This window comes from Antedon mediterranea, chromosome 2, assembly GCF_964355755.1.
Source record: "Antedon mediterranea chromosome 2, ecAntMedi1.1, whole genome shotgun sequence".
In the NCBI taxonomy this organism is placed as follows: domain Eukaryota; kingdom Metazoa; phylum Echinodermata; class Crinoidea; order Comatulida; family Antedonidae; genus Antedon; species Antedon mediterranea.
This window is the reverse complement of record NC_092671.1, coordinates 1758122-1785977: the sequence shown is the minus strand read 5'-3', so window position 1 is coordinate 1785977 and position 27856 is coordinate 1758122. Positions and strand designations below refer to the sequence as shown.

Here is a 27856-nt window from a genome sequence, read left to right as displayed (position 1 = left end):
GATTTTAAAGATTTACAGTAATATTGATAATTACTATGGATTTAATTATAATTAATTATGACTGTAAAACGGATTATGGCTGTAAAACAATAAAATAGGCTACCACAAACAAAAATATTAACGAGAACCCTAGGCCAATGCAGTACAGCCCACAAATGTAAAAAGCATCCACAAATTTCACTACATTTCACACCCAAAAATGTACAAATTACTGAAAATGTCAAAACACAAATTGTTTTTAAAAAAATGCTTAAAAATAAAACAATGCACCATTTAAGCAGGCTCTTCATAATCATCTCAATCATAAACATCTAAAGTGTATACAATCACCTTTATCAGAAATCAGTGTTTCAAAACTACCATTATTTATTACAGACAAAAACGTGTATTGGAAGGAAAAACAATGGATTTCATGGACTTTAAATGTAGCTTCAGTGCATTCTACGAAAATCCAAGATACAAATGGTTGAGATTCCTCTTATTTGAATTCCTCACTATAGATGACCTTACCTCTACAGAATCAGGGAATCAGTTACTCAATGACCTTGAAGATATTGGGGTTATTGCAGATAAGGATGTTCATGTTTTGCTCCAAATTGCGAACCTTTCATGTTTAGTAAAGGCACAATCCCTTGTAATTGAGTACATGAAAAAAAATGGTCAAAATACGTCTGATACAAATATATCAGGGTATCGGAAAAGACTGTTTAAGGCATTACGAGATGCTGGTAAAAAGGACTACACTAGAATTATTGCTTATTACAAGTTGATGAGCAATGATTTCCCTACTACTTGGGATTTAGTATTTCATCTGGAAACGGAAAAAATTCTAGAAGATGATCCAGAAAAAATAAAGAGGTTTGCAGGTCGTCTTAACCAAACAGCAAAGAATCGTCTACTTGACATTAGTATGTATTTGTCTTTTGTTATTGAAATTTTGTTTAAAACGAGTAACCTAATGTGTTAATGTTAATTCTAAAATTAATTGCACAGAACATTAAAAAGAAATAAACAAACTCTGTTCAAATCCCAAAACAATCATACAACAATTTTTGTATTAGGGGTTTTTTTCTGAATATATATTTTTTTTTTTTCTGAAACAAAGATTAAACTTTAAAAAAATTACTTACCTTTGTAAAGTCATATGACTTTCTCTTACTCAACATCTTTGAATAAAGTATATTTGTGTTTTCTTACAGGTGAACAAATACCCATATCTCTATCTAGAAAACGGAAATATGACGATTCTGAAGACCAACAATCTTCAAAAAGACACGGAATTGAAAATGAAATTGTTTTTTCTATAACTTGTGACAAACAAGAGAAAATTAATATTTACTTTAGATCATCTGGTAGTGGAGCTGTTGAAATAACAAAAGGATCTATAGTATTCCATGTATCTTTTGTTGATCCCAATGCTCTTACAAATATATGGAAACTGCATCAAAGTGGGCAACTTCTGAAAGACATAGCAGGAATACTGTTTACAGACGAACATCGGCAGGAGTTTGAAGAGACTTGGGAGACACAGTTAGATCGACAAATTTACATAGCTGCTCTTGATAAGCTAAATGAAAAAAGTGTGAAATTAAGTAATACCATGTCACCAGTTGAACTACCCACTTACTGGCAGCAACCCCAACAGCTTGTTGGCTTGTCATTTGGTAGTTTTTCTGATGTGCATTCTGCTGAACAGGATCAGACCCAGAAAGCACAGAATATTGAAAGGGTTCACATATCCACACCTGCTACAGAAGTATCGGGAACACTGCAAACTAATCAACAAGTAAGCTCTCAGAGCATTCCTGTACATCACCACTGTTCTTATTGCGAGATTGATTTTGATTTGCTGCTTCCCCACATCAGCACTTTAGAACACAAAAAGTGGGTTGACTCAGACACTGACAGAAATTGGAAATATCGAAATCCACCTCTTAAAATTGTCAATGGACAATTTGTAATTTGTGATAGGTATTGTATTTTGGATATTTTTATCTCAAGATTAGATTAATAAACTAAACTTCCTTTAAATGTAAACAAAAAATAGGTGATGGTATATATATATACTTGCATTGTCATCACCATTATCATCATCAAAATTTCATTTTGACTATTAAATAATAAGTTCAACATTGATGGCAGTGATATTAAAAAAATTTTTTCTTGACTGTCAGAAACAAACAGAATCATTGTCCCCACTCTAACGCAGACCCAGCTAGTAACCAATGCATGCAGGCACACAGCCCGGAAGAATTAGAAGAATGGAAAGAACGACATGAATATCGAATGATGAAAAGAGACAAAAAGAAGAGTAAACTCTTCATATTCATGGATCAACTCTTGGAGGAGTACAACTCAGCATTTATCAAGGCAGATGTGGTAAGAGTACAGTACATTATAGATGAATTTTTTGTTACACAGTAGGGGCCTACAGTAATTAACATTATTATAAATAAGTAATTTGGCTATTGAAAACTCTATGTTTACAACTTTCAAATTACATAACAAAACAAACCTAAAGAGAAATTAAAGTAAAAAGTAAGTCAAAATATATAGTATATGTACTTTTACGTTTCGATCTGAATGACTAATAATAATAATAATAATAATATTAATATTATGTAATAATGAATTATTATATTGCGCTGGTTGCCTTGAACTCTAATTTTGAATAGAGGGCATTCCCTAAACAAAACTCCATTATACACATTTAGTATTAGCCAGCTCCAAGCCAACAGTATATAAGTGTAAACGCTCTAGGAATAACAGAGTCGGTCTAGAGCCGGTACAATTTTGATCCTACTCTAGAGTAGGCTTTGGGCCGGCATTTGCAAGCTTCAGGTCACCACTCTGTGTAGTGTAAACGCACGCGGTCATAGTTTAAAGCCTAAAAAATAGTTGATGTAAATAGGGTCATACTGTACTGTATCAAGCTTTATTCCCACATGACCAAATGAATAGAAATATTAATAATATTAATTTAATGGTTGTTAATGCTATTAAATAAATATTTATAGATGACTGAAAAAGATTTGCCAAACATTTGGATTTCTTGTGACAGCAAACTTGACTGTTTTATTGATGCCAATAAGTCTGATGACACATTTAAAGGCTGTTGGCATTTTCAGGTGAAATGTACTGAAGTAAGTGAAGTTAATTCTTCTTTTAAATACACAAGTTCACTTGGGTTGGTGCCCATATTCAGATTTTCTTAAAATCTAATTTTGGTAAAAACATATTATAGACATTTAATTTGACTAAAAAAATCATTACTAATCTTTAGAAAGAAATGCTAAAACGTATTGGCTTACTACACGATGAACATCGCTCGCAGTTTTTCTTGTCACATCCAGAAAAAGAAGTTAGACCTCAGGTTTGCCCTGGAAATATGATCATGGATGAATATGGTGCCTACAACATAGATGTACATTTCACCACACACAAGCTTGGAAGTTTCCATCAGTGGGTTGTCTTTGATTTTGGGAAGAAGCCAATTATGTTTCGAGAACTTAAAGTTCTTGTTGGTGCTGAAGGTGAATGTGAAAGTAATAGTAAAAGTCAGTCCACCATTATTTGGGACACAAGTAATACTGAGATAATCCGATCAACTGAACCCAGCTCTTCTGACGAAGACCTCTTAAGGAAGTACAAACCACCAAGTGCGAATCTAAATATTGATTACTTGAATGAAAGTGAGCTAACTCGGGAAAATTACAAACATAGGATGCACAATATGGTGAACTTGGAGGAGAGAGATAGAATGAAAATGATTAACAGGTATGTGACATAGAATTTTTACTTAGTTGTCTCCTGAGGGACCATTCCCTGATGCCTAAATGTATAATGTTTTTAATTCTTCAATAGGTTGAACACAATGGCACAGATGGACATTTTAAGTAGTATTACAATTGAATCTTATGCTGAGTCTGAACTGTTAACTGCTCGAAAGGGTGAACTTTATGGTAAAATAAACTTAACTGACACACTAAACTTTGACTTTGAATCAAATCAGCTTATCATGGAATCTGTACAAACGGTATTGTGCAAATTTGATTCAGAATCAAATGAAGCTTACGAACTTAAAATTGTATCCAATGAAAGTATCAGTGGGGATTACATCTATGTAAACCTGAACGCAAAATTTGTAGAAAAACTTCAACTGGAAGCTGGCCCGAAAAGCATTGAGTTTCAGTTTCAGCTTGACCGTTTACTTTTCTGTCAAATGCACCTCGCTATTGATAGTTTAACAAATCTAGATTCTGTATTACCAACCCGAGGAGATAGATTGCATATTCCAGATGATTTCCCAATAGAGAACGACAACAAAGGCCAAGAACAAGTAATACAGTGTTTGGCGGGAACACCAGCAATCAGCGGGCCACCATTGGTGATATATGGTCCATTTGGTACAGGAAAAACACGAACTATGGCAGAGTCAGTAAAAAAGATCCTTCTTAAAGATGACACAACAGTTTTGATTTGTACCATGTCAAATAGGTTTGTAAATTGATTTAATGTACTTTGGTGTATATATTATGATATCTCTATATCGTTTACTCAAAGTTGAAAATAACCAGTAAATGTCACACAGTAAACACTACTACTGTTACTTACAGGGAGTGGTATTCTCAAAACATCTATTATAGCATCTGAATTGAGGCTATAGTGGGAATCTTTTTAGGCAGACAATTTTGATTATAATTGAAATATTTGATTAAACAAGTTCTGCATTTATTATTGCTACTGTATTCCTTATTACAGTACAAATGATTAAAGATGTATTTTCCCTTGAAACACAAAAAATGAAGGTCAAAATATTATAAATTTAAATTGGCCATATCAAAGTAATATTAAAGTTATTCACTTTAAGTTGAAAATTTGAGCCAAAAACAACAAGTTTACGTAATTAACAGGTAAATTAATTTGATTACATTTCGTCTGGAAAATCGTCGCGAGGAAAGTAAACAAAGATTTCAAACCACGAGTATGCATAATGCTAATTAGGATTGTTTACAACTCGTCACGGTTGAGAAGGTGTTTTCACACAGATCGCGAGGAAGTTTTATGATTATGCATACAGAGTAGCCAAACAACCGCGTTGCATTATGAGATATGTTTTGATAGAAAACTTTGACTTCCAGTCAAAGTTATTTTTTGAACAAAAAAACGTCTGTATTTCAGTTAAATGATTTTTTTCCGACTAATTTTTGGTGAAAGTTAATAATTATTATGATACTTCAAAATGACACTTTTTTTCGAAATTAGTCAAAGGGACAATACATCTTTAAATAATCATTTATTTTGATCTTGTAGTAGTGCAGATTTGTACATTACTGATTATTTGGATAAATATCTCAACAAAAGTTACTCAAAACGCAAATGTCCAAAACTCCTTCGGGTGTATGCTTCTAGACGACGCATTAATACCATTCCTTCAGAAGTTAAGAAGTATTGTCTGATTGACAAAACCACAAACACAATCAATCTACCTACCAAACGCGATGTGATAAGATCTCGAGTTGTCATCTGTACCCTTAATATGACTTTGACTTTAGTACGACTGAACGTGAAAGGATATTTCACACACATACTAATTGATGAGGCGGGTCAGGCATTAGAGACTCAAGCTATCATGCCGTTAGCAATGGCCGAGAGAACGACATGCATAGCAATTGCTGGTGATCATATGCAAATGAGCCCAAAGGTAATATTATTCTTATGATGTAGAGTCTGAGAACCTCATGTTCCAAATTTAAAATAGCTTATATGTCGACAGATTGTTGTGCATTTTATACTGTAGTATTATATCTAATTCAAACTATTCTTTGGTATACAGTGGTTAAATTATAATAGAACATTATTTTTATAGGTCTATTCTGAGGAAGCGCGTATTGCTGGATTTGATCAATCTATTCTAAAACGTCTACATGATCATTATGAAAACACAGGAGATAAAAATACTATATTTCTGTATAACAACTACCGAACCTGTCAAGAAATTTTATCATTTGTATCAGAAGCATTTTATGGAATAAAGCTAATTTCAATGAAGGAGCATCCACCACATCCCACCCTGTACCCTTTATCGTTTTACGCAGTAAGTGGCCAAGATCATCCCATAGGAACATCATATTGGAATAATGATGAAGTAGAAGAACTTGGAATCAGAGTGGAAGTTCTCTATCATAACTGGCCGCAAGAATGGGGAAAGAAGATAGATATTGGTGTAGTTACACCCTATGGATTTCAGGCATGTAAACTTGATTTGTTTTTTGATGTTACACTTTTATTAGTTAAGGTAAGAAAAACAGCAAAAGCTTACTTATAACTTAACTTAAATTTCAGGTGCGCGAAATTCGTAGAGAACTCCGAAGTCGAAATTTGCCAGATGTGACTGTGGAGAGTGTTAGAAATATTCAAGGTAGTTTATATTAGACCATAACAATTTGCAAACAATTATATTGCAATCCATTTTACATTTGACATATAGTATATTTTCAATCATAAGAAACTCATCATAAAGTATTCACATTTGTTGCATTGATTTCTTGTTACTTTATTTCTTTAATCCTTAATGTATTTAAATATATATTGTTTTCTAAAGGTAAAGAATTCCGTGCATTGTTCATCAATGTTGTGCGAACAAAAGCAACAATTCCACAAACATACGACTTTGGTAAATACCATAGTCCAGATGCAAGTTATGGATTTCTTTCTGATAAAAAGCTGTTAAACACTGCATTCACACGAGCCAAATCTCTTCTGGTAGTTGTTGGAGATCCTACAACAATGTATTCTATTCGTGGTAATTGCTCAAATGTTTGGAAGAAATTCCTCCAGACATGCGACCAACAAATACGTAAAGGTATTGGACCTGCTGCTACCTTCAAACCGTCTGTAACAGAAAAGGATGAAGATGTTTCAAAGAAAAAGAGCAAAGCAAAAATCAGTGAGGACTTCCCACCTCTAACCACAAAAGATATCGATAAAAACTTTTTTGATGAAGGACAAGGTAATTACGAATCAAAAGGTGATAAAATTGATGTAAAAGCAAAGGATGATTCAATTTTGAAAGTGCTTAGGGGTCTAGTTAAAAAAACAGCAAGTAGACCTCCATCAGATGTGAAAGAAACCAAAGAACTAGAGGATCTTACAAAGCTTGTGAAACAGTTATTTGTTCCTGAAAAAGACTATTCAAAACTTCAAGGTTCTGATTTCTTTGAAGAGTATGATCCAGAAATAGACACAATCATAAGAAGTGAAGAATTAGATCAAGACAAGAAATACGAGCCACTGCTAGAATCAGAACCAGAAAAATACAAAAGATGCATATTTCATCTTGATGTTCGAGGAAAGACACACGCTACAACTTTAGATGAACATATTAACACTAGGATTTCAATCATCAATAAGCATGATAGAGGGCAAGCTTTGAACATGGACGAGGTTATTGTTGATATTCAAAAAACTGAAGAAGACACATCTGAAAAACATGGTAAAGTTGTCCACATTTTGAAGAGAGCATCTGACCCATATTTGCGTAAAATAGTCTGCATGCTAGATAAATACAGCAATAACCATATGGTCCCAATAAATAAAGCTTTCCCAAAACTTTATATTCTATCAAAGGATAAAAACAAACCACCGAGTGAGGATTTTCTTGTTGAAATATATACCTTAAGTAAACAGGTAGACAGTGATAAGCCATTTTTTGATACACAGCAGAAAGTTTTAGTAACAAATAAGGACCGTTCTCATAAACTATTTGTAGTACGTTATTGGAAATGGCACAGTAAAATGCTGTATCCTATCGGATTTGTTACAGAAGAGCTGCCGCCAGCCACTAACAAAGCAGAGGGGATAAGAATTCTAAAGCTTATACATGGTGTTGAAGATATCTGGAAGAAGAAAGTCTGTGAAAAACTTGACGAAAAGTTTTCTGAAAATTGGAAAATTCCAGAAGATGAAATAAAAATGAGAACCGATTTTAGAAATGTTGAAACTTTCACTATTGACCCCAAGTGTTGTCAAGATATTGATGATGCACTTAGCATACGTAAAGTTGCTGATGATCTTTATGAAGTTGGAGTTCATATTGCCGATGTCAGCTATTTTGTAGGAAACAAAACATTGCTTGATGAAGAGGCACAGAAGAGAGCCACTACATATTATCCAACACTTTCAGCTCCCATCAACATGCTGCCATCACGACTTAGTAATGACTTGTGCAGTTTAATTCCAGGAAAGGATAGATTAACAATGTCTGTGTTTATGGACATCAGTACTGATGGCCTACATTCTGGCACAAAAATAGTGAAATCTGTGATTCAATCCAGACAAAAATTCACGTACACAGAAGCAGAAGACATCATTCACAACGGAAACAATGATTTAAAACCATCTATTGTAACTGCAATAAATAAACTAAATGAATTAGCTCAGAAGACTCGCACAGCTCGCCTTAAGGAAGGCAGATTTTCATACAATGAGGATGAAAATGAAGAAGAGGCATCATGTCCTCTTGCACATTCATTGATTGAAGAGTTTATGGTTCTTGCAAACAAAGCTGTCGCAGATTATCTGATGGAAAGATTTCCTCAATGTGTGCCACTCAGGAGGCAACTCTCTCCAGACCCTGAAAAGCTACAGGAATTTCAAGCCAAACACTTACCCGATATCAGAAACAGTAAAGAGATGTTAGGGAAGTTTAAAGACTATGTTGATTCTTCACAGTGTAATTGTGATAACGTCTGTAAATGCGGTAAAAAAAGCAATACAATTACAATGCTGACATGGGAATGGAACCAATTGGTTGAAGTTGTAAATAATATAAAGAATGGTGCAGATGCCAGTCTTGCCGATATGATGAAAATTATCAAGATTGTTTGTACTGATAATAAACATCCAAAGCTCTCTGTGATGATGGCACACTACAACAGGATACAAGAGAAGTCAGATTACAAATGTTCTGGTCAAAGCATTTCCGATGGTCAAGATCTGGCACATCATTTCCTTGAGATTGACTTCTACACTCACTTTACATCTCCCATAAGACGTTACATTGACATCGTTGTGCACCGCCTTGTAGATGCAGCTATCAACCAACAAGACATACCTTACACTGAAGAAGAAATCAGTTCCATATGCTATCATGCATCAAATAAGTCTTCAAATGCTACAGCTTTTGAAAAGAGCACTAAGTTGTTAACAAATGCTCTAAAATTGAAAGAGTCTTCAATGTCATGTCTTCTTGTTGTGGAGCAAGTTTCCGACAAATGTATTACCTTTGACTTTCCTAGTGTTATACCAATAAACAACATAGATGTGGGTTTAAATATGTTAAAGCCATTCAAGAAACCAGATGTTAAAGAAGATACTATCTGTTTGATATGGAAGCAAGAAATATATGATGCAAAAGCAGAACCCAAAAAGGCTCTACAGAAAATGGACAGCATTGCAGGAGAACTAGATGCGAACCGTTTTGTTGTTACTTTTAATAGTACTTATTGGCAGGAAATTCTTTCTGGAATCGAAGATGATGATATCCATCAAATTCGAGCTGCAATGCATTTTGCTGCCCAAGAAATTGAAACTACTGAGAAAGAAAAAAATCAAAGAACTATGGGTAAAAGTACAAATGGAAAACTGTTGAAGAAGGAAGTCACATCAGAAGTTTTAGACAGACATGGCAACAGACATCATTTTGTAGAGTTCAATAGAGAATATTCTCCAGGACACGTTGTTGAAGTTAAACTTATGGCAGGACTTGAACGAGGAATTCTTGAACCTAAAATCCAACTCTTCAACTTGACACCTGAACTGGACATATGTTTAGAACATCGTTCTGATCCTGTTACATGTTTCTCTCAGTTAGCAAGTCATAAACCCAGAGGTGCGAAGGACATACCTACATATCAGAGACATTGGTTGGCAGTGCTATCAATGGAATCTGCATCAAATGCTGTATCTGAAGATGACAGCCTCATCATACGAAATGTATCAATCCATTGGAAATTTGATTCAGATAGTTACAGCGGTGTGTTTCAGCTACGGCCTAACTTCTGTAAAGCTCGAAGTATAAGGTAATTGTATTTTGAATTATTTCTAAATTACACCATTTCAATGTTAAACAACCACTTTGCAACCTCATATTTTAATGGAGAAAATGAATGTCTTGGGTATAAATCCAGCTACTATTTTATGGATCAATAATTTTTTTAAAGATAGGGAACAATTCGTCTGTTTTAATGATAATACTTCAGAAACACTTATGTGCAATACTGGTGCACCACAAGGTTGTGTTTTATCTCCTATTTTATTTTCTTTATATACTAATGATTTTAAATGTTCAGATGATCTAGTTTTAACCAAATGCTTTACTGTGAAATACGCTGATGACACCGGTCTAGTTGGCCTGATAAAACATGATGACCCTAAGTCATATTTTGATAATGTCAGTTATTTTTCTACTTGGTGTTCTAATAACTATCTAAAATTAAATGTTAACAAGACTAAAGAATTGATCATTGATTTTAGAAAAGGTAACAAAACACATGATAAGCTATGTATATTAAACGATAAAGTGGAAGTTGTTAGTAACTTTAAGTATCTAGGCACAGTAATCGATGATAAACTTAATTGGAAGGAAAACACTAAGTTAGTTACCACAAATTGTTATAAACGACTGTACTTTTTGAGAAGATTGAAGAAATTTCATGTGTGCAATAGGATCTTGACTTTATTTTATCTGTTTTAACTTTTAATGCATTAGTTTGGTTCAACAATTTAAACCAGCAATGCATGAAAAAAGTACAAAGAATAAGTAAATCTGCCAAAAAGATAATAGGAAACGATATTAAGAAATCAGATGAAGTTGTTAACAACGCACTTACAAATAAGCTTAAAGTTATTATGTCAGATGTTAGCCACCCCCTTAACCAGTACATTACGTTAAGCCGGTCTGGGCGCATTACATATCCTCGCTGGAACACTGAACGCCTACGTAGATCCTTTCTCCCATCTGCTATGAGGCATTTTAATTTAAGGTGGAAACGATAACTGCAATAAGTATTTTAAATCTGTATTTTTAACTCATTTTGTTCTTTTTGTGTCCTCTTTTAACTTTTTTATATGACATCTTGTTCTCTGTTTTATGTGATTTTATTCTTTTTTACTGTTAGTGCGACAATGTTTTTAGACAATTTTAATGTGTGTACTTTCAGCCAAAGTTTCAAGCCATTTATGAGTTTGACAATAAAGTTTATTGAATATTGAATATATTGAATATATGTCAAAAGTAACTATGCTCAAATTTTTCTTCTGCTGCAATGCAGTAGTTATAATACAGGTTTAGTAATTGTCGGCGCAACGGTAAAATAAAACAACTACTAAATGTATACAGTAAACTATGCAATTTATTCCAAGTGAATCAAGTGAGGATTCTCAATAAATAAATAAAATATACAATAAGACAATGCAATAAACGGTGTAGCTAAGATGCAGGTTGAGAAAAGAGTGTGTTAATAATGTGGTCAGTGCATGGTAATATTGGGCTTGGCCCATCTCATCTGACCAATTAGGATTAAGAGAATTAATGTGGTTTTCTGTTAGAGTCATTAACATTCTTAAAATCCATTAGCTAGAAAAGTGAAGGTAACCTGTCAATGTGAGGTTAAATAAAGAGATATATAGAGGATGTATAAATAATCAAATTAAAAGTAAATGTTGGAATTGTTTAAAAGCTATGTGGTAGGTCTGCTACAGGAGCCCCCTTCCAGTGAAAGAATTAATGATAGAACGAGACAAAACGTTGAGGGAAATGAACATGTCTACCAGAACGAGTAGTACGGGGAGGGGTTGCCAAAATGGGTGACGGGTTGGTTGGTTTAACTAGGGGTGATGCTTGTAGCTTGGGAGTGAGGGTTTGCTCTTGGCTTTTAAATATATCAGTATCCAAATGAGCTACCTTTAAGCGATCAATACTGACTGTGTCCTGTCGACCATTTAGATCGAGAACAAAGTGTTTGTCTGTTCGACTTAATACCTTAAATGGACCATCATATGGACGTTGTAAGGGTTTTCGAACAGAGTCACTTCGAACAACAACATGGGTACAATTAAATATTTCTTGATTGATATAGGATTTACGGTTAGAGTTGGTGCGGATAGGTGTGGGACGTAGTTTACTCATATTATCACGCAATCTATCAATATAATTAGAATAATCACAATGTTCAGAGTTTGAATTAAAGAATTGTCCAGGTAATCTTAAAGTAGTGCCATAAACAAGTTCAGCTGCACTATGACCTAGATCAGCCTTAAGGGCTGTACGAATGCCTAAAAGTACTATTGGTAAATGTTCTGTCCATTTAGTGTAATCATTATGTGCTTTTAGAGAACCCTTCAAATGTCGATGAAAACGTTCTACAAGTCCGTTCGCAATAGGATGGTATGCAGTTGTATGAATGTGCTTAGTTCCTAGTAAGTTGGCGAGTGAATGAAATAATGCAGATTCAAATTGTCTTCCTCGATCTGTTGTAATGTTTGAAGGTATTCCGAATGAAGCGATCCATCGATTGACAAATGCGTGTGCGACAGTATCGGCTGTGATATCCGGAATAGGTACGGCTTCGGGCCATCGAGTAAAACGATCGATAAAAGTGAGTAAATAAGAAAAACCATTTGACGGAGGGAGAGGTCCAACAATATCTATATGTACATGGTCAAAACGGGCGTCAGGTGTAGAAAAAGTAGAGAGTGGCGAAACAGTGTGCCGGTGTACTTGGGAACGTTGACATTGAATGCATGTTTGAGACCATCGTCGTACATCACGATTGATTGCTGGCCATACGAAACGGTCGGTAATTAAACGTTGTGTTGCTCGTATACCAGGATGTGATAGCGAATGTAGAGTGTCAAATATTATGCGTCTGAATTCTTGTGGGATATATGGACGTGGATTGCCTTTGAAAATATCACAAAGAATTGTAGAGTCAGAAGTTGGAATTGGAAAGTTTTGAAATTGTAGTGAAGACGGTGATTCAAGTAGCTTGTGCAATTCATCGTCATTCTTTTGTGCAGCAGCAATAAGACTAAAATCAACAATGTTAGTTGTGTTGTGACTGAAAGTATTAAGTTCGATTCGCGACAATGCATCAGCTGCTGCATTAGCTTTTCCACTCACATGGCGTATGTCCGTTGTGAATTGAGATATGAAATCGAGATGACGGATTTCGCGTGGCGAGTGACGATTTGGTTTGGCGAGTAAAGCATACACAAGTGGCTTATGGTCAGTAAAAATATGAAATGAGCGTCCTTCAAGTGAATGACGAAAATGTTTAACTGTTAACACAAATGTGTTATGGCGCTCTGTTGCTGTCGCAACCCCTGGACCGCTTGTTGTCGAATAAAGAAATGAAAAAATGAAATGAAATGAAATAGGTTGCCAATTGTTGTCAATGCATTGTTGTAGTATACCCCCTATGGCCACATCCGAAGCGTCAACCATGATACTTAAAGGTGCATCTGGCTGCGGATGGGTGAGAAGTGTAGCACTTGCGAGGGCGACTTTAATATTATTAAATCCCAATAAAGCTGTGTCGGTCCATACCAGATCCTGTTTCTTACCTGCCCCAACAAGTAGAGCTGTGACAGGTTGTAAAATCTGGGCACACTGCGGTATAAATCGCCTATAAAAGTTAATAAGTCCAAGGAATTCACGTAGTTTGCGTAAAGAAGTTGGTTGTGGAAAGTTTTGTATCGCTTTGACCTTTACTTGAAGTGGTCGGACACCTTGCGAATCAACATGATGTCCAAGAAACTCGAGTGACGAAACTCCAAATTGGCATTTCGCTGGGTTGAGAACAACGCTATACTCATTAAGACGTGTGAATAGTTGATGAAGATGAGTTTCGTGTTCCTCGGCGTTGGAACTTGCAACAAGCAGGTCGTCGATATAAGCGTAGCAAAAATCCAATCCACGCGTTACCTGATCAATAAAACGTTGAAAAGTTTGAGCGGCATTGCGGAGGCCAAATGGCATTCTAAGAAATTCAAAAAGTCCAAATGGTGTAGTAATTGCTGTTTTATGAACATCAGCAGGTTCAACTGGTATCTGATGGTAAGCTCGGACGAGATCAATCTTAGAAAATATAGTGGATCCGTGCAGAGATGCTGTAAAATCGTGCATGTACGGGATAGGATACCGATCTGCAACAGTAGCATTGTTCAATGCTCGATAATCCCCACAGGGACGCCAATCCCCAGGAGTTTTCTTAGGCACCATATGTAAAGGTGATGCCCAGTTACTTTTAGAGGGGCGTATAATTCCAAGCTGCATCATGTGTTCAAATTCATGTCTGACTGTTTTGCAGCGGTCATGTGCGAGCCGTCGAGGATGTGACGAAATTGGTGGACCATGGGTCTGAATATGATGTGTCACATCGTGTTTTAGCGACGCTTCCTGATAACAAGGGCGTGTAATGTTTGGGAATTTTGTAAGAATGTAGTCCCAATTGGACTTAGCCTCAAGGGTGGTAAATATAAGACCGAGAGGCGAAGTTTTGGAGGCAACACCTTGAATACTCAGGTTGGTGGTAGTGTCAATGAGTCGTCGATTATTCATATCGACTAACAGTCCAAAATGTCTTAAAAAATCAGCCCCTATGATGGGGTGTGTGACGTCTGCGACAACAAATAACCATTGAGATGTTCGTCTCAAACCTAAGTCTAAGGTTACAGAGCGATGTCCATAAGTGTTGATAGATGTATTATTTGCGGCAGTCAAAGTAGACTCTTGTCGCCTATGTAGACGCTCATGGCGAGTAGGTGGAACAACGCTAACTTCTGCCCCAGTGTCTCTGAGGAAACGTTGTTTTGATAATTTATTTACAATAAAGAAAAGGCGACTTACGATTTGACGGCCAGCAACATTCGTCGCATTTAGTTGTCGGCGTTGGAGTTTTCCGAACACGGCGGATTGCATTTTCGAGCATTTACTCCAAATTTGTCATGGTACCAACAGAGTTGAGGAGTGTTGTTTGAATGTTGAGCTGAGCGATTGGTACTGTTAGGGTGAGCAGGAGATGAATGCCTACCACTCGATCGATTTTGATGTCGACTTGTGCTGCGACTTTGATGTCTGTTGTGCAGTCTGTCAGATTGCAAGGAATTAACTTGTGTTGACAGTTGTTGAATCTGTTTTTGCAGGGTTTCAAGGGTCGCAGACAAGGAGGGTGTATTGTCCGTGTGTACTGCCGATACACTTGTTGGCGCAGTTGCAGTTACAGATACTTCAATAATTTTGTCAGCCAATGATGTCAAGCTTCCCAGGTCCAACTCATCCTTGGTGGAAGCTAGGATAAGCTGTACATTAGTTGGGAGGCGACTTAAGAATAGTTGTTTCATAATTGAAGATTCGAGTGGCCTGTCGCCTAAGAGTTGTAACATCCGTCGGTATAATTGCGACGGTTTCCTATCCCCCAACTCCTCGGCCGTCAGGAGTTGGCGGAGGCGCTGTTGGTCGGAGTCAGTTGTCCGACGTATTAAGGTATCTTTCAAGTTCACATACCTGTTATCAGTAGATCCCGAACTTCCTGCGCAATTTCAGGTTGCAATGATCCGACTAAGTAAGCGTATTTTGTAGCATCTACTGTAATCCCACACGTTGTGAACTGTGCTTCCACTTGGGTGAACCACAATATCGGATCATTGGGCCAGTATGGAGGCAGTTTCAACGCTACAGAAGAAATTGGCCTGTTGACGGTTGCTGCGTCAGGAGAAATTGGCCTGGTGCTGGGGTTGTGCTGGAGGTTGCGGTAGCTGTCGTTGTTGCTGTTGTCCTTCCATTTTAAGTTAAATTCGGTATAAGAAAGTCGAGGGTCACCACTTTAGTAATTGTCGGCGCAACGGTAAAATAAAACAACTACTAAATGTATACAGTATTAAACTATGCAATTTATTCCAAGTGAATCAAGTGAGGATTCTCAATAAATAGATAAAATATACAATATACAATATTTGATAAGACAATGCAATAAACGGTGTAGCTAAGATGCTGGTTGAGAAAAGAGTGTGTTAATAATGTGGTCAGTGCATGGTAATATTGGGCTTGGCCCATCTCATCTGACCAATTAGGATTAAGAGAATTAATGTGGTTTTCTGTTAGAGTCATTAACATTCTTAAAATCCATTAGCTAGAAAAGTGAAGGTAACCTGTCAATGTGAGGTTAAATAAAGAGATATATAGAGGATGTATAAATAATCAAATTAAAAGTAAATGTTGAATTGTTTAAAAGCTATGTGGTAGGTCTGCTACACAGGTTTATTGGACCAACAAGTTGAGTACCTCCTCCTTAACCCTCCTATAGGAGAGTGAAATTCTATATTTATAGGGTTACGTTGTTGGCTCAATTTTAAGAATTTAATTTATTGGAACTTCTTGTCTATTATTGATTTTCTTTTAATAAAAAATAAATGGAAAACAAAGGAGGGGTGGGGGTAAAAAAGATACATGAAGATACAGTTGGTATTGATATACTTTTAACTGGACTAAGATCTTAGGTTGAATATATTTAAATAAATTTAAATACATTTTTTTTCTACATTTATATATTTTTATAAGCTTTTCTGTTTCAGATTCAACTGTTCTGACTATTTATGTGTGCGGTATCGTGGTGATTACATATCCCACAAAGGTCAGAATCTTTCTGGTGTCAAGAATGCATGGGTTGGCCACTGCTACATAACAGAGGTCACCTCAAATGATAGGGAATCAACAAAGATTGTCATAAGACTAAATCAGTCTGCCTCAAAACTGCCATGGAGTATACTTTATCAACAGCAAAAGATGAAACATCTTTGTACTATTGAGGTCATTCAAAAAGGAATATCAGATCAGTAAGTATTTTGATCCCAAAACTTAAGAATGAGATACAAGGGATCTTTTTTTCTTTGCCTTTTGTAAATTCACAAATCTGGTTCAGTAAGGATACCTAACTTGTTGGATTAAGAATGTAAGTAATTTTTAAAGATGTACACTCAGTAAGACATGGAAAGACTATAAATTTAAATGAATAATTAAACACTAATTAAACTAATTTAATTTATTATTTAGGCGGCTAGGAGATGCTGTAAAAAGTCTTAGTAGTGGAAAGTCGCGGCTCAACAAAGACATTGTTCTTATGCTGGGTGGAAGAAAAGATGGTAAATACTATTTTTCTAAATTTATATATTGAAAATAATGTTTTGCTAATCTGTGCAATAAATAAACAAATTGCACAGGAATAGAGAAAACAGCTAGTAATGATTTCAAATTCTTTTTCTCAACAATGCATTTTTTTTTTTTTTTTTTTTACACCATATATTTAATGAGGGTGATCCATCCAGCAATTGCTGATCATTAGGGACCCTCAGAGGTTCACAAGACAAACATATACAAGATGCTCTACATAAACAAAGTCTTATTACAAGTCTTTAGGAGTGGAGTTGTAATTTTGTCCTTAGAAAAAATCCTGACATGTGACGGGACTTGAACCCAGGACCCTTGGAGTGGTAGCCAAGCATCATAACCACCAAGCCACAAACAGCCTTCAATTGTTATTTATTTGGTTCATAATTCTTCAGCGTTAATATAAGTTTATTTATAATGTCCTTTTAGCTACTGCTTGTGATAAGGCAAAATTTGTTAAAAGATGGTAAAAATCAGTCCAACTTTCTATATTTATTTAATCTTTCTTTATTCTGAAATACACTTTCAATACAATGTACTGATTTCCAAAGTGGTTCAGTTCTTAACTACATAAATGTAAACAGAATACAGTATATAAATGGACAAAAGAAAATATAAAATTAAACCTAAAATTATCAAAATCAAATTAACACAATTAAAGTAAGCACATTTAAAGGTTAAAACATAAATAATTGAGATTTTGAAACAAGATAAAAGAAGTTTTAATCATTGAGCATTAATTAGATTTAGTTTTGAATTAAAATTAAAGTTTTGAAATTTGTGATTTGAAAGTTGATACTGTCATATCATAAAGATCATTTTTTATTTTGTTAGGTAGAAAGTACAGATTCTATAAGCGCAATTACTAATATTTGCTACTGCTAATACTAACATTAAGTTTTATACAATTTTTTTTCAACAGACTCTATAAAACGAATTCCTGAAATTACAGGAATAAGAGGTGTAGCTTTACCACCACCAAATAAGGACCAAAAAAAAGCTATAAAGACAGCTCTGGAAAATTCATTTAGAGTTATACAGGGACCTCCAGGTACACTCTAATAAAAATGATATGGTCTAAATAAAATTGAATTTTACACTAATGACATTTTCTTACAACAAAAAGCTCTGGGCTACTCAAGTTTATGAATTCATTTACATTAAACAATTTTAGTTTATAATTGATTCAAAATATTTGTTATATATTTATTAAATCAAGGCACTGGGAAAACAGTGACTGGAGCACAAATTGCATACTACTTTTCCGAGATGAACACCCAAATACCTTCAACTGGTAAAAGGCAGGTGCTGTACTGCGGACCATCTAATAAGTCTGTCGATGTTGTGGCAGGTAATGTTTATATTTTCATTTTGACAGCTCAAAATAAAATAATTACATGCAATCAATGACTACAAGTCACACTCATACTAGTGGCAGTGGCGTAAAGCAATGTGGGGTGGTTCAAAGGGCTGAGTATTTGCATTGGGCCCCTTAAACTCAAACCGTCATGCTGATGTGAACCTAAGCTCCTGGTTTTCTTTATTCAGTTAATGATAACATTTCTTCGTCTCAAGCAAACACAAAACACTAAACCAGTAGTAAATTTGTTCAATTTAGGATATTTAAAGGAGTTTCCAGATTTAACTATTGTCCGGGTTTACAGTGAAACTATTGAGAAGAAAGATTTTCCATTGCCATGGGAGAAAAATATTGGAAGGAAGGCAGATATACAGACCTCTACTGACCCTGACCATGTCAACATTGCATTGCACCATCTCATCAGAAAGAGTGGTAATTCAATGAGTGCCAAAATAATACAGCTAGATGAGGAATTCAAAGAATATTCAGGTCCAGAAAGAATTATTGAATATTTGCAACTGATAGAATTAGCAAAGGTAAATTCTAATTGCTGTTTATGCATATAACCCAACCAAATGGAAAATGGGAAGCTAATGGATAACAGTGAAAGCATGTATAGGTGCTGAATAAGAACCTTGTGGGAAAAAAATTGATAAGAGCTAAAATAGTTAATACAAATTAATTATAATATATCATAATACAGTAGAAACAACAATTATGTATTAATTCATTGAACTTGTGCACAACTTAATAATTTGCAGAAAGAAGAACTTAAGAAATATCAAATAATCTTAGCAACTTGCAATTTAGCTGGTTCAAAATTCATCAAAGAATACTGCAGCATTAGACAGTGTATCATAGACGAAGCAGGGATGTGTAGTGAACCTGAGTCTCTTATCCCTCTTGTTATGTGTTCACCTTACCAAGTTGTACTTATTGGAGATCACAAACAGTTGAGGTAAGATTATGATGATCATGCATGAAAGAACTGAAGGAAAGGGTAGAAATTATCTTTATAAATTTAGAGCTTCATTATAGTTGTCTTTGTTTTCAGACCAATCATTACTGAGGAACGTGCAAAGCATTTAGGTATGGAAATATCTCTACTTGAGCGTTATCAGAAAAAGAAAATGATGTTAACTAAACAGTACAGAATGGTAAGTCTACTCTTTCAAATTATATTTAGTATTCCAATGTTGCCTCAACTTGAACGATTTTTATATCTGGTGTAGCATACAAAAATATTAACTTCATTATGAATTTATTTTTGAATAATGAAGATGTTGGGATTTGGCACCTGGAATTGTGGAGGGTAGAATGAATCACAATGAACACACCATGCTAGCAATAGGGACTTTTAGATTTGAATGAAAGTGAACGAATTTCATGTCCACATGGGTCATAGTCGACTGTTACTCGTCGACAGATATATGAACGTTTAGATTAAGTAAAAATTTACGTTGACGTGCCGGTGAACGCATGATGTAATGAACTTGGGTTCTGACCTTGTAAAATAGCCAATACAAATCAATATTTCACAGTTTGCAAATATAATTTTACTGAAATTCACTTTACTACATTCTCAGAAAATCATAGTGAGATAATTCCGCCATAATTTTGGCAAACTTTTGCAGTATTATGAACCCAATTGAATTGTGATACTAAGGTTGATTTTTCAATTATAAATGTATATCATTACATTACAAAATACTGCCCAATTAAATTGGACTTTTGGAATTCAATTCATTACATTTTTCCTTTCTTAGCATCCAAAGATCTGCGAGTTTCCATCAAAAGCTTTCTACGATAATAAATTAGAGACAGATGATCATGTTATAAATCGTAAAACTGAAAACTGGGAACAGGAGTTTTGGCCAGCTGGTTCCAGTTGTCCAATTATATTCTGCCACGTGAATGGTAAAGAGGAAACCCAAACTGTTAAGAGTTTAGAAGCAAGTGAACAAAGCAAAAGCAACCCACATGAGGTTGATCATGTGGTTAGTGGTTTACAATGATTTATATTACATAGCCTATGTAAATACATGGATGTGATTGGTTGCATTACATGACTACTGCTGCAAGGATCGTAAATCGTATATATCCTCGAGTACGATGATATTGACGGAGTAATTTTCGCGTGATTATCGTGACCCTGTCATTAAACATATAAAATCCAGTAAATTCTCAAGTACGATGATATTGACTGTGTAATTTTCAGGTGACAACACTCGCGTTTGGCGATAAATAAACAAAATTCATCTAATGAGACTGAACTCGCGAAGATTAGTCCACATCATCACGACAACGTTTTACCTTAGCTAGTGCTTCGGAAAATATAAATTCCCTTGACCAAAATATCATTCCCTCAGGGATGTCAAATCTTATATTTTACCTCTAAGAAGGCAATATCTGTATAATATAGGACTTTGTTACAAAGCATTTGCAGCAGTAGCCTAATGTGTGTGTTTTCAGTGGAGTGTCCAAGAATCTTCATTTTTGGTGTAAACATTGTTCAGAGATCATTGCCAAGTTTTAATGTAGGCAAAATTATAGATAAGAAAACAGAAAACATACAAATTTCACTAGATTTGAACTCGTCACTTTGACGAGTTCGGGTTCAGCTATCCTGAGGAGTTACAAAATAGGTATATTTTTGCACAAAATTTGCATTAAATTACCTATTCTCTAGTACACCATTATTAAAGTTTAACGTGCATGTGCGTCGCTATTTTGCAATTAAAGTTAATCAAAATGAATGAAATTCTACCACAGAAGGTATGAAAAACAAAATTTAATTGCAAAAACCTTTTTCTACGCTTTGTACGAGCTGTGTGCACAAGTGTGTGCGCAAAACGCAAACAATTTTTAAATGCTCAAAATGACCTGAAATGTACGCGAAATTAATTAGAAATCAATTTTGCTCATTTTGAAATTTTAAATACACGTAATCGCGTAATTATTTGCGTAGCATACTATTTTTATCATGTCAAAAATTTCTCCATATTATTATAAATACACTTTTGTAAAGTTTCATTGAAAAATGAATTTTTGTTCAGAATTTACGATCAACCATACATCTACAGTTAGAGGTCAATCTTCTGACAAAGTTATACAATCCTATGTTGACAAGAATTAGAGATACACGATTAACAAAATTCGGGGAAAAAAATAAGAATAAGATAGAAAAAAAATAAGATTCTGACAATAACAAGGTCCTGGTCCTAATGCAACCTGCTTGAAGAAAAGCAAACATAAACATCTACATTCAATATCAACTTCATGCAGTTTCTTTGAAATTTCCTTAATTATGATTAGTAACAAAATACAAGTAGGCCAAATCTCTTATCCTTTACCTCCAATCAATCAATCAATTAGTTTAGTAAGCACTAAACGCTATACTTTTTCTCTCTATAAACCTGAACATTTATAGCACATTCATTTAAAAATTTTTATTTGGAAAAAAAAAATACTATTTACATACATCAACCAGCCTAAATATACCATTTACATATTTTTACCATTTTGTATTTGTTTAGGTCCGGATTGCTTGTAAACTTCTGGAGAAAGGAGTAGAATCTAAAGATGTTGTGATACTATCTCAATATCGGTTCCAATGTAAACGAATCAGAACTGCTCTTAAGGAATGTGGAATTCTTGTTTCAACTGTGTTTCTTAGCCAAGGTATGGTTATATTGCAAAATTGGTTGATCTACAGTATAAATGTGATTCATAGTTATTAACAGTCTCGCATCGTGCGGTCAGGTGATTTTAATGAAACACGCATTATTTAAAAGAATAAACACATAACATGTTGCGAGGTGTTTTCCCGAATGATCATACGATCAAAACGGTATGAAAAAATGTTATCCTTAGTCACAGAAAAAGTAGGCTACGATAATTTCTGACCAACTAGAGGTTCCATTATTTGTTTTACGTGCGCTAGTACCATTTCCGACTGTCTAGGGTTGTCATTGAACTAAATTCCCCACAAACCACTCCCCCACACCCAAACACTAAAATGGTGTAGTCTGTCACGCACTTCAATTTTAAGGTTGGTAATTATATGATTTGTCCATCCATATCCAAAATCAAACAAATTAATGTATACAAATCAATTTATATCCGAAAGGTAAGGAATGGGATTACGTAATCATGTCAACTGTAAGGTCATTACCAGGAGTTGAGATTGAAAAGAGACCAAGTGTAGGATGGATAAAGACCAATTTAGGTTTTATAGCTGATGAAAACCAAATGAATGTAGCACTGACCAGGGCCAAGAAAGGACTCATTCTTATAGGTAAGAACTAAATAATAGAGAAACGGGCATACTGAAAGACAAATGCATTGACTATGTAACAAACATTTTAAATATTAATCTTTTCATTACAGGAAACCGGGATCTACTTGAAACTCATCCCAAATGGAAGGAATTACTACAAATGTACAGGCAAAATAAATGTATTGTTGATGCATCAGATTTCAAACCATAAGTCTCTGAGCTAGGCTACCAATGACAAGAAACTTCTCTACATGTACAGTACTATCCATTATTCAGTACTTGCGCAACAATACAGTTGCGCATTTTAAATTGTACAGCAATTGTGATTTTATGTCAAATCTGTATATAAATTGTACTGCATATTTGCTTTAATTGTAAATTTCAAAGTTTTTTAATAAATTCTTAATTTGATTTTTAAACAGATGTGTGTACACTTTGAATGTTTATTCTCAAGGTTTCAAAGACTTTGTAGAGATGTGATGTTTTTGAGCCCCACACTTTCAACATCTATATTAGTATGAGGGTGAAGAGCATATTATCAAGTACACATTTTGTGTTAAGGCCAATTTACACAGACGAGTGGCAACGGTAAGCGAAAAACCATGTCACATGTCCAACGTAGAATCTGTATCTATCCCGAGCGGTAACCGCCTCTCCACTCTGTGTTGTGCGAGTAAATGGTCATAAGGAATAACATAGATTCTATATTTGTATTATCGTTACCGCTGGTCTGTGTAAATTGGCCTTAAAGGTTGCATTTGTGTATTTGGTCTTGCTGTCTACTATTCAATCCACGATTATTTTCTAAAAACCATAAACAAACAAACAAGACAAATTATTTTTTTCACTTTGTTATTTTTAATATACAAGATCAAGAATTACAATTAGCTGTTTTAAAGAGTTTCCAGGTTGAATATCATCATTTCATTGGTGTTATCCTTTGCTACCCATCACAAATTAAAACTGGATCATTTGTCCCTGCAAGATAAAAATAATACAAATGGTTAATTAAATGTCAAATTATTTCTTAGGCTAGGAAACAATAATACAGACTATAAACACACACAGTATCAACTTATATTTGTATTTTGCTCATCCTCACGAAACATCGAGAAACTCTTTCTCTCTTCTTTTCAGAACTAAATATATGTGGTGTATGGCAAACTTTATATCAAAATATAATATTCATACACAATTTTACCAAAAATGTTTTACAAAAGACTTAGGTTTCATAGAAACAATAACATACTATTATTCAGTTACTGATGTAATAAACATCCATTAGAAAAATATCCTGGAACCAGAATTTTGGGAGTACTTACCTTTCGTTTCTTGTCTCCTCCTAGCTCAAAATGTTTACATCTTTTGATTGCTAATTGTTTCCTGTACTTACACTCTGTGCATTCCATTCTAAGTGTAATCTTTTTTGTTGTTTTGGCCTATAAAATATACCAAATACAATGTCTTTATTAAACTAAAATATTTACTCCAACCAATGGAATACATGCTATTGCAATAGATTCAATATTTCAATACAAATTATGTTATTATCAGCAATGTTTCATTAATATTATGTATGTTTCAAAATTCTAATATCAAACTCATTCTTAAAAAACATTTGCTTAATCAGAAATGGAGCATTGGCATAACAGATCAACAACAGTCTTGCCAATATTTAACCCATATTTGGAAATTAGATAATTTTTAACCCATATTTGGAAATTAGATAATTTTTAACCCATATTTGGAAATTAGATAATTTTTAACCCATATTTGGTAATAGCTTTTTTAAAAGACATTCCATGCATTGACAATATACACCAATATTTGTAATATATATATATGATTTAAATTTAATAATCCTGAAATTATGTGCAAAAATACCTTTTTGTGAAACACAGGCTTGGTCTGACCACCATATCCACATTGTTTTCGGTCATAACGCCGCTTTCCTATATAACAAAACAAAAAATCACAATTCCTTCAAAACAAAGATTTCATCAAATATTAAATTACTACCATATTACAGTATCATAATGGTCACAGTCATGCTTGGTTCGCCACTGTTTTTCTATCACCAATGGAAACCAATCTCTATCCATGTTTTATTGAATGGTTTCGAATTTTAATATAATTAAAAATATATTCTGAAAACACAACATTTTGGGTCAGCACACTGTACACTTGGAAGGGAATAATAATATATCGGACATAGGAACAACTAGTTACGTCAACGCAAACTGAAAACTCTCCAAGAAGGTAAATACTGCATGATCTTTGACCTACCTTGAGCATACAAGGATGCTTTACCAGCCTTGTACTGGGTCACTTTGTGGGTCATGTGCTTCCTGCACTTCTTGCAGAAGGTGCGCCTTGATTTTGGAACATTCACCTGTGAAGCATGAAAACTTAAGTTTAGTTCTGTCATTTATTTTTATGGTAATGAGGACCAATCATAGTCGACACATGTTCCCAACTGCAAGTGTATGTAGCCTAAATAACAATTTACAATTTGGCAACTAGGGCTAGGCGGCTACTACTACTACTAGCCTATTATTAGTATAGATAGCAGGGAAAAATTTCATCTTAAAATTTCGTTTAGCAATATTGCTAATAAAACTGATGTTTGAGTCGAGAAACATAGTTTTCTATATAGCCTAGGCCTAGTATATTTTGCTACAAAATTGTAGAATTGTGTAGCAAGAAGGTTGTTTTGTATAGCTTTTTGCTATGCTACACTGGCGAAATTATTCCCTGGATAGTCTTCAAAACAAGCCTAAACTACCCCAAAATCTAGTCTAGCTAGGCCTGCTAGGGCCTCTAGGCTACTTACTGCTACTTAATTACAAAGCCTAACCTGTGAATGTGACCGATACTGGAATCCCTGCTAATACTTATATAGGCTAGAGGCATATATGGTATTACTGTATTAGCGTAGTAGTGTCGTCCAATACCTTCCTAGCTAGCTAGTGCTCTAGTCTCAACCGGCATATCATACGGTACGACGTACAGACGTGTAGTAGGCCTAGGCCTAGCTCATGCAATAAATATTGCTATAATTTGGAGATTCAAACTAGACTAAAAGTAAAAATACAAACATAGGCCGATTTTTCAGATTAAGTTTATGACTGAATTCCACCAATTTGGTGTATAGTTTATTGTGTAAGATAGGATGATTGGATATATTTAAGAGCATAATTGTTACACTGTACCCACCATTTTGGCCTCCAAATAAGAAAAGATCAGATTCACAACGTTGGTGGCGCACTGTTGATTTTTCAAGAGCTTGAATTGCAGCAGTAAATAATTTTTCCTTACTAATTAGCTGCTAGTATAAAACAATTTTACAAAGATTTTAACAAAAATATAAGCATCATTTTAACACGTACACGAATGGTATAAAATAAATTAATTTTTCGTAAGTGGTTTTTATCTTCTGTAACAAAAAAAGTTTTTCATTTTCATAGATCAGATCTGAATATTGCTACAAAAACGTTACAGTCATTATTTTGTATCTAAAGTGAATTGTTCTAAATATATTTTTGCAATACAATAAAATACATGTTTTTTTTTTATAGTATTATTTAACAGTTATAGCAAAAAAAATAAACCTATAATCACTGAACAGGCTGCCGTGAATAAATCAGCTTTAAAAATATAGGCAAAAAATTATAAGCAGCCAACTTTTAACATTTTTTTCTCTTTATTTATACAGATTCATTTTTTGGCTCACACGGTAATAAAAAAATATAAAAATAGATGTGAACATCCTAAATGATTAACCCCTCTGGATAAAGTAAGGTTAATGGCCAGATATCAACTGTAATTTCACCTCACAAAATGAATAGCATATGCTTGTTATTAAAATGCTGACAATTCTGAAGGGCTTCTGCTTCCAGATATTAATTTTCAAAGAGAAAGAGGTAAACTTATAACAATCACTCTTATGAGTCATCCTCGAGAGTCATGTGATCTGAAGACTAACTTGCAGATTGTTTACTTTTACAATTCTACTGCAAGAGAGATATTTCTGAGCAATTAAAGATGTTTTGTCCCCAAAAACATGAAAAATGAAGATTAATTAACATTAAAATGGCATATTCAACAAAAATTGACCATACATATTGAAATGTATATATTATTGTTTATAGGCCCTATATTGATCAAAAGGATCTCAATGAAGGTACAAATAAAATTAGCAAAAAGCTAAATAAAACAGATAAAGTAAAACAGTCAGAAAGAAAATGCAGTTCCTCAGTAAACCTGATTACACAAAAAAAGGTGATATGGCATGACAGAATTATGTTGATGAGATCTAAAACTGATGATCAGTGGAGGGAGGATCCAGGAAGAAAGAAAAGAAAAATGGTAAACTTAACTTACTCTTTTGCATTGGAATTTAAAAATTTGAAGACACAATTGACACAATACTGGTATAAAATACTCAAAAACAACCAAAGGGTTGAAATGAAGAGTTTACAATTATTCAGAATGAATGCCTAAACAGTACATTAAACAAGAATATAAAAATAAACATTTAACAATATAAAGAAACAATTTATTAATACAAATTCAATTCAATATACATTCATTCAATAAGGTAGTGATATTTACAAGTTAAATCCTATATACAATTAATATAATGACAATGATGATGATAGAGATGACAAACAAATTTGATGAAAATGGAAAAATATAAACACATTTAGTAATAATGATACCTAATCATAATAATATTGATAAGAGAGGATTATGAGTATGTATATGACATTGCTGTTATAAAGAAAAAGTGTTTTTTTCACAAAAACAATTACCATGGCATGTGGTGTTACATTAAAATCATTTATTATGGCTCATTAAAATGTGCTTAGCTACTGCTTTTTAATGTGCATAATTTGGGAGACAATGTGGAGACTAGAATAACACAAAGTAGGCTTACATATGTAAAAGAAGCAATGATAGAATTATGAAAATTAGTTGGGGGCATAAT

General features: G+C 34.2%; 2 protein-coding genes across 2 annotated transcripts; one reads left to right on the top strand and one right to left on the bottom strand.

Moving 5' to 3' along the window:
• The first annotated feature begins 403 nt into the window (after positions 1–403).
• Positions 404–23135, top strand: LOC140041179 (3'-5' exoribonuclease HELZ2-like). The gene is made up of 24 exons (XM_072087603.1): positions 404–908; positions 1200–1971; positions 2175–2379; positions 3018–3143; positions 3284–3777; positions 3865–4497; positions 5314–5704; positions 5870–6298; positions 6346–6421; positions 6605–10082; positions 10537–10656; positions 15208–15440; positions 15644–15815; positions 16636–16896; positions 17114–17202; positions 18150–18278; positions 18447–18578; positions 18846–19123; positions 19349–19545; positions 19642–19744; positions 20354–20584; positions 22124–22268; positions 22717–22884; positions 22977–23135. Exons 1-24 carry the CDS (start codon positions 404–406, stop codon positions 23075–23077), a joined length of 9468 nt encoding a protein of 3155 aa, XP_071943704.1. The 3' UTR covers positions 23078–23135.
• A 566-nt stretch (positions 23136–23701) lies between these two features.
• Positions 23702–26108, bottom strand: LOC140039487 (uncharacterized). The gene is made up of 5 exons (XM_072085090.1): positions 26083–26108; positions 25153–25258; positions 24751–24818; positions 24189–24305; positions 23702–23844 (listed from the first exon to the last, which is right to left on the bottom strand). The coding sequence occupies exons 1-5, from the start codon at positions 26083–26085 to the stop codon at positions 23824–23826; spliced, it is 315 nt and encodes a 104-aa protein (XP_071941191.1). The 5' UTR covers positions 26086–26108; the 3' UTR covers positions 23702–23823.
• Positions 26109–27856: the final 1748 nt, after the last annotated feature.

What these genes read in the sequence shown, in the direction of transcription:
- LOC140039487 (XM_072085090.1), bottom strand. An exon ending in AGCCTGTGTTTCACAAAAAG is followed by an intron (nt 24,306 to 24,750) that starts GTATTTTTGCAC and finishes TATATTTTATAG; the next exon opens with GCCAAAACAACAAAAAAGAT. An exon ending in GAGGAGACAAGAAACGAAAG is followed by an intron (nt 23,845 to 24,188) that starts GTAAGTACTCCC and finishes TTTATCTTGCAG; the next exon opens with GGACAAATGATCCAGTTTTA.
- LOC140041179 (XM_072087603.1), top strand. Translation starts at nt 404, where the DNA reads ATGGATTTCATGGACTTTAAATGTAGCTTCAGTGCATTCTACGAAAAT. An exon ending in AGAATGAAAATGATTAACAG is followed by an intron (nt 3,778 to 3,864) that starts GTATGTGACATA and finishes ATTCTTCAATAG; the next exon opens with GTTGAACACAATGGCACAGA. An exon ending in GGGTTGTGCTGGAGGTTGCG is followed by an intron (nt 15,816 to 16,635) that starts GTAGCTGTCGTT and finishes TTTCTGTTTCAG; the next exon opens with ATTCAACTGTTCTGACTATT.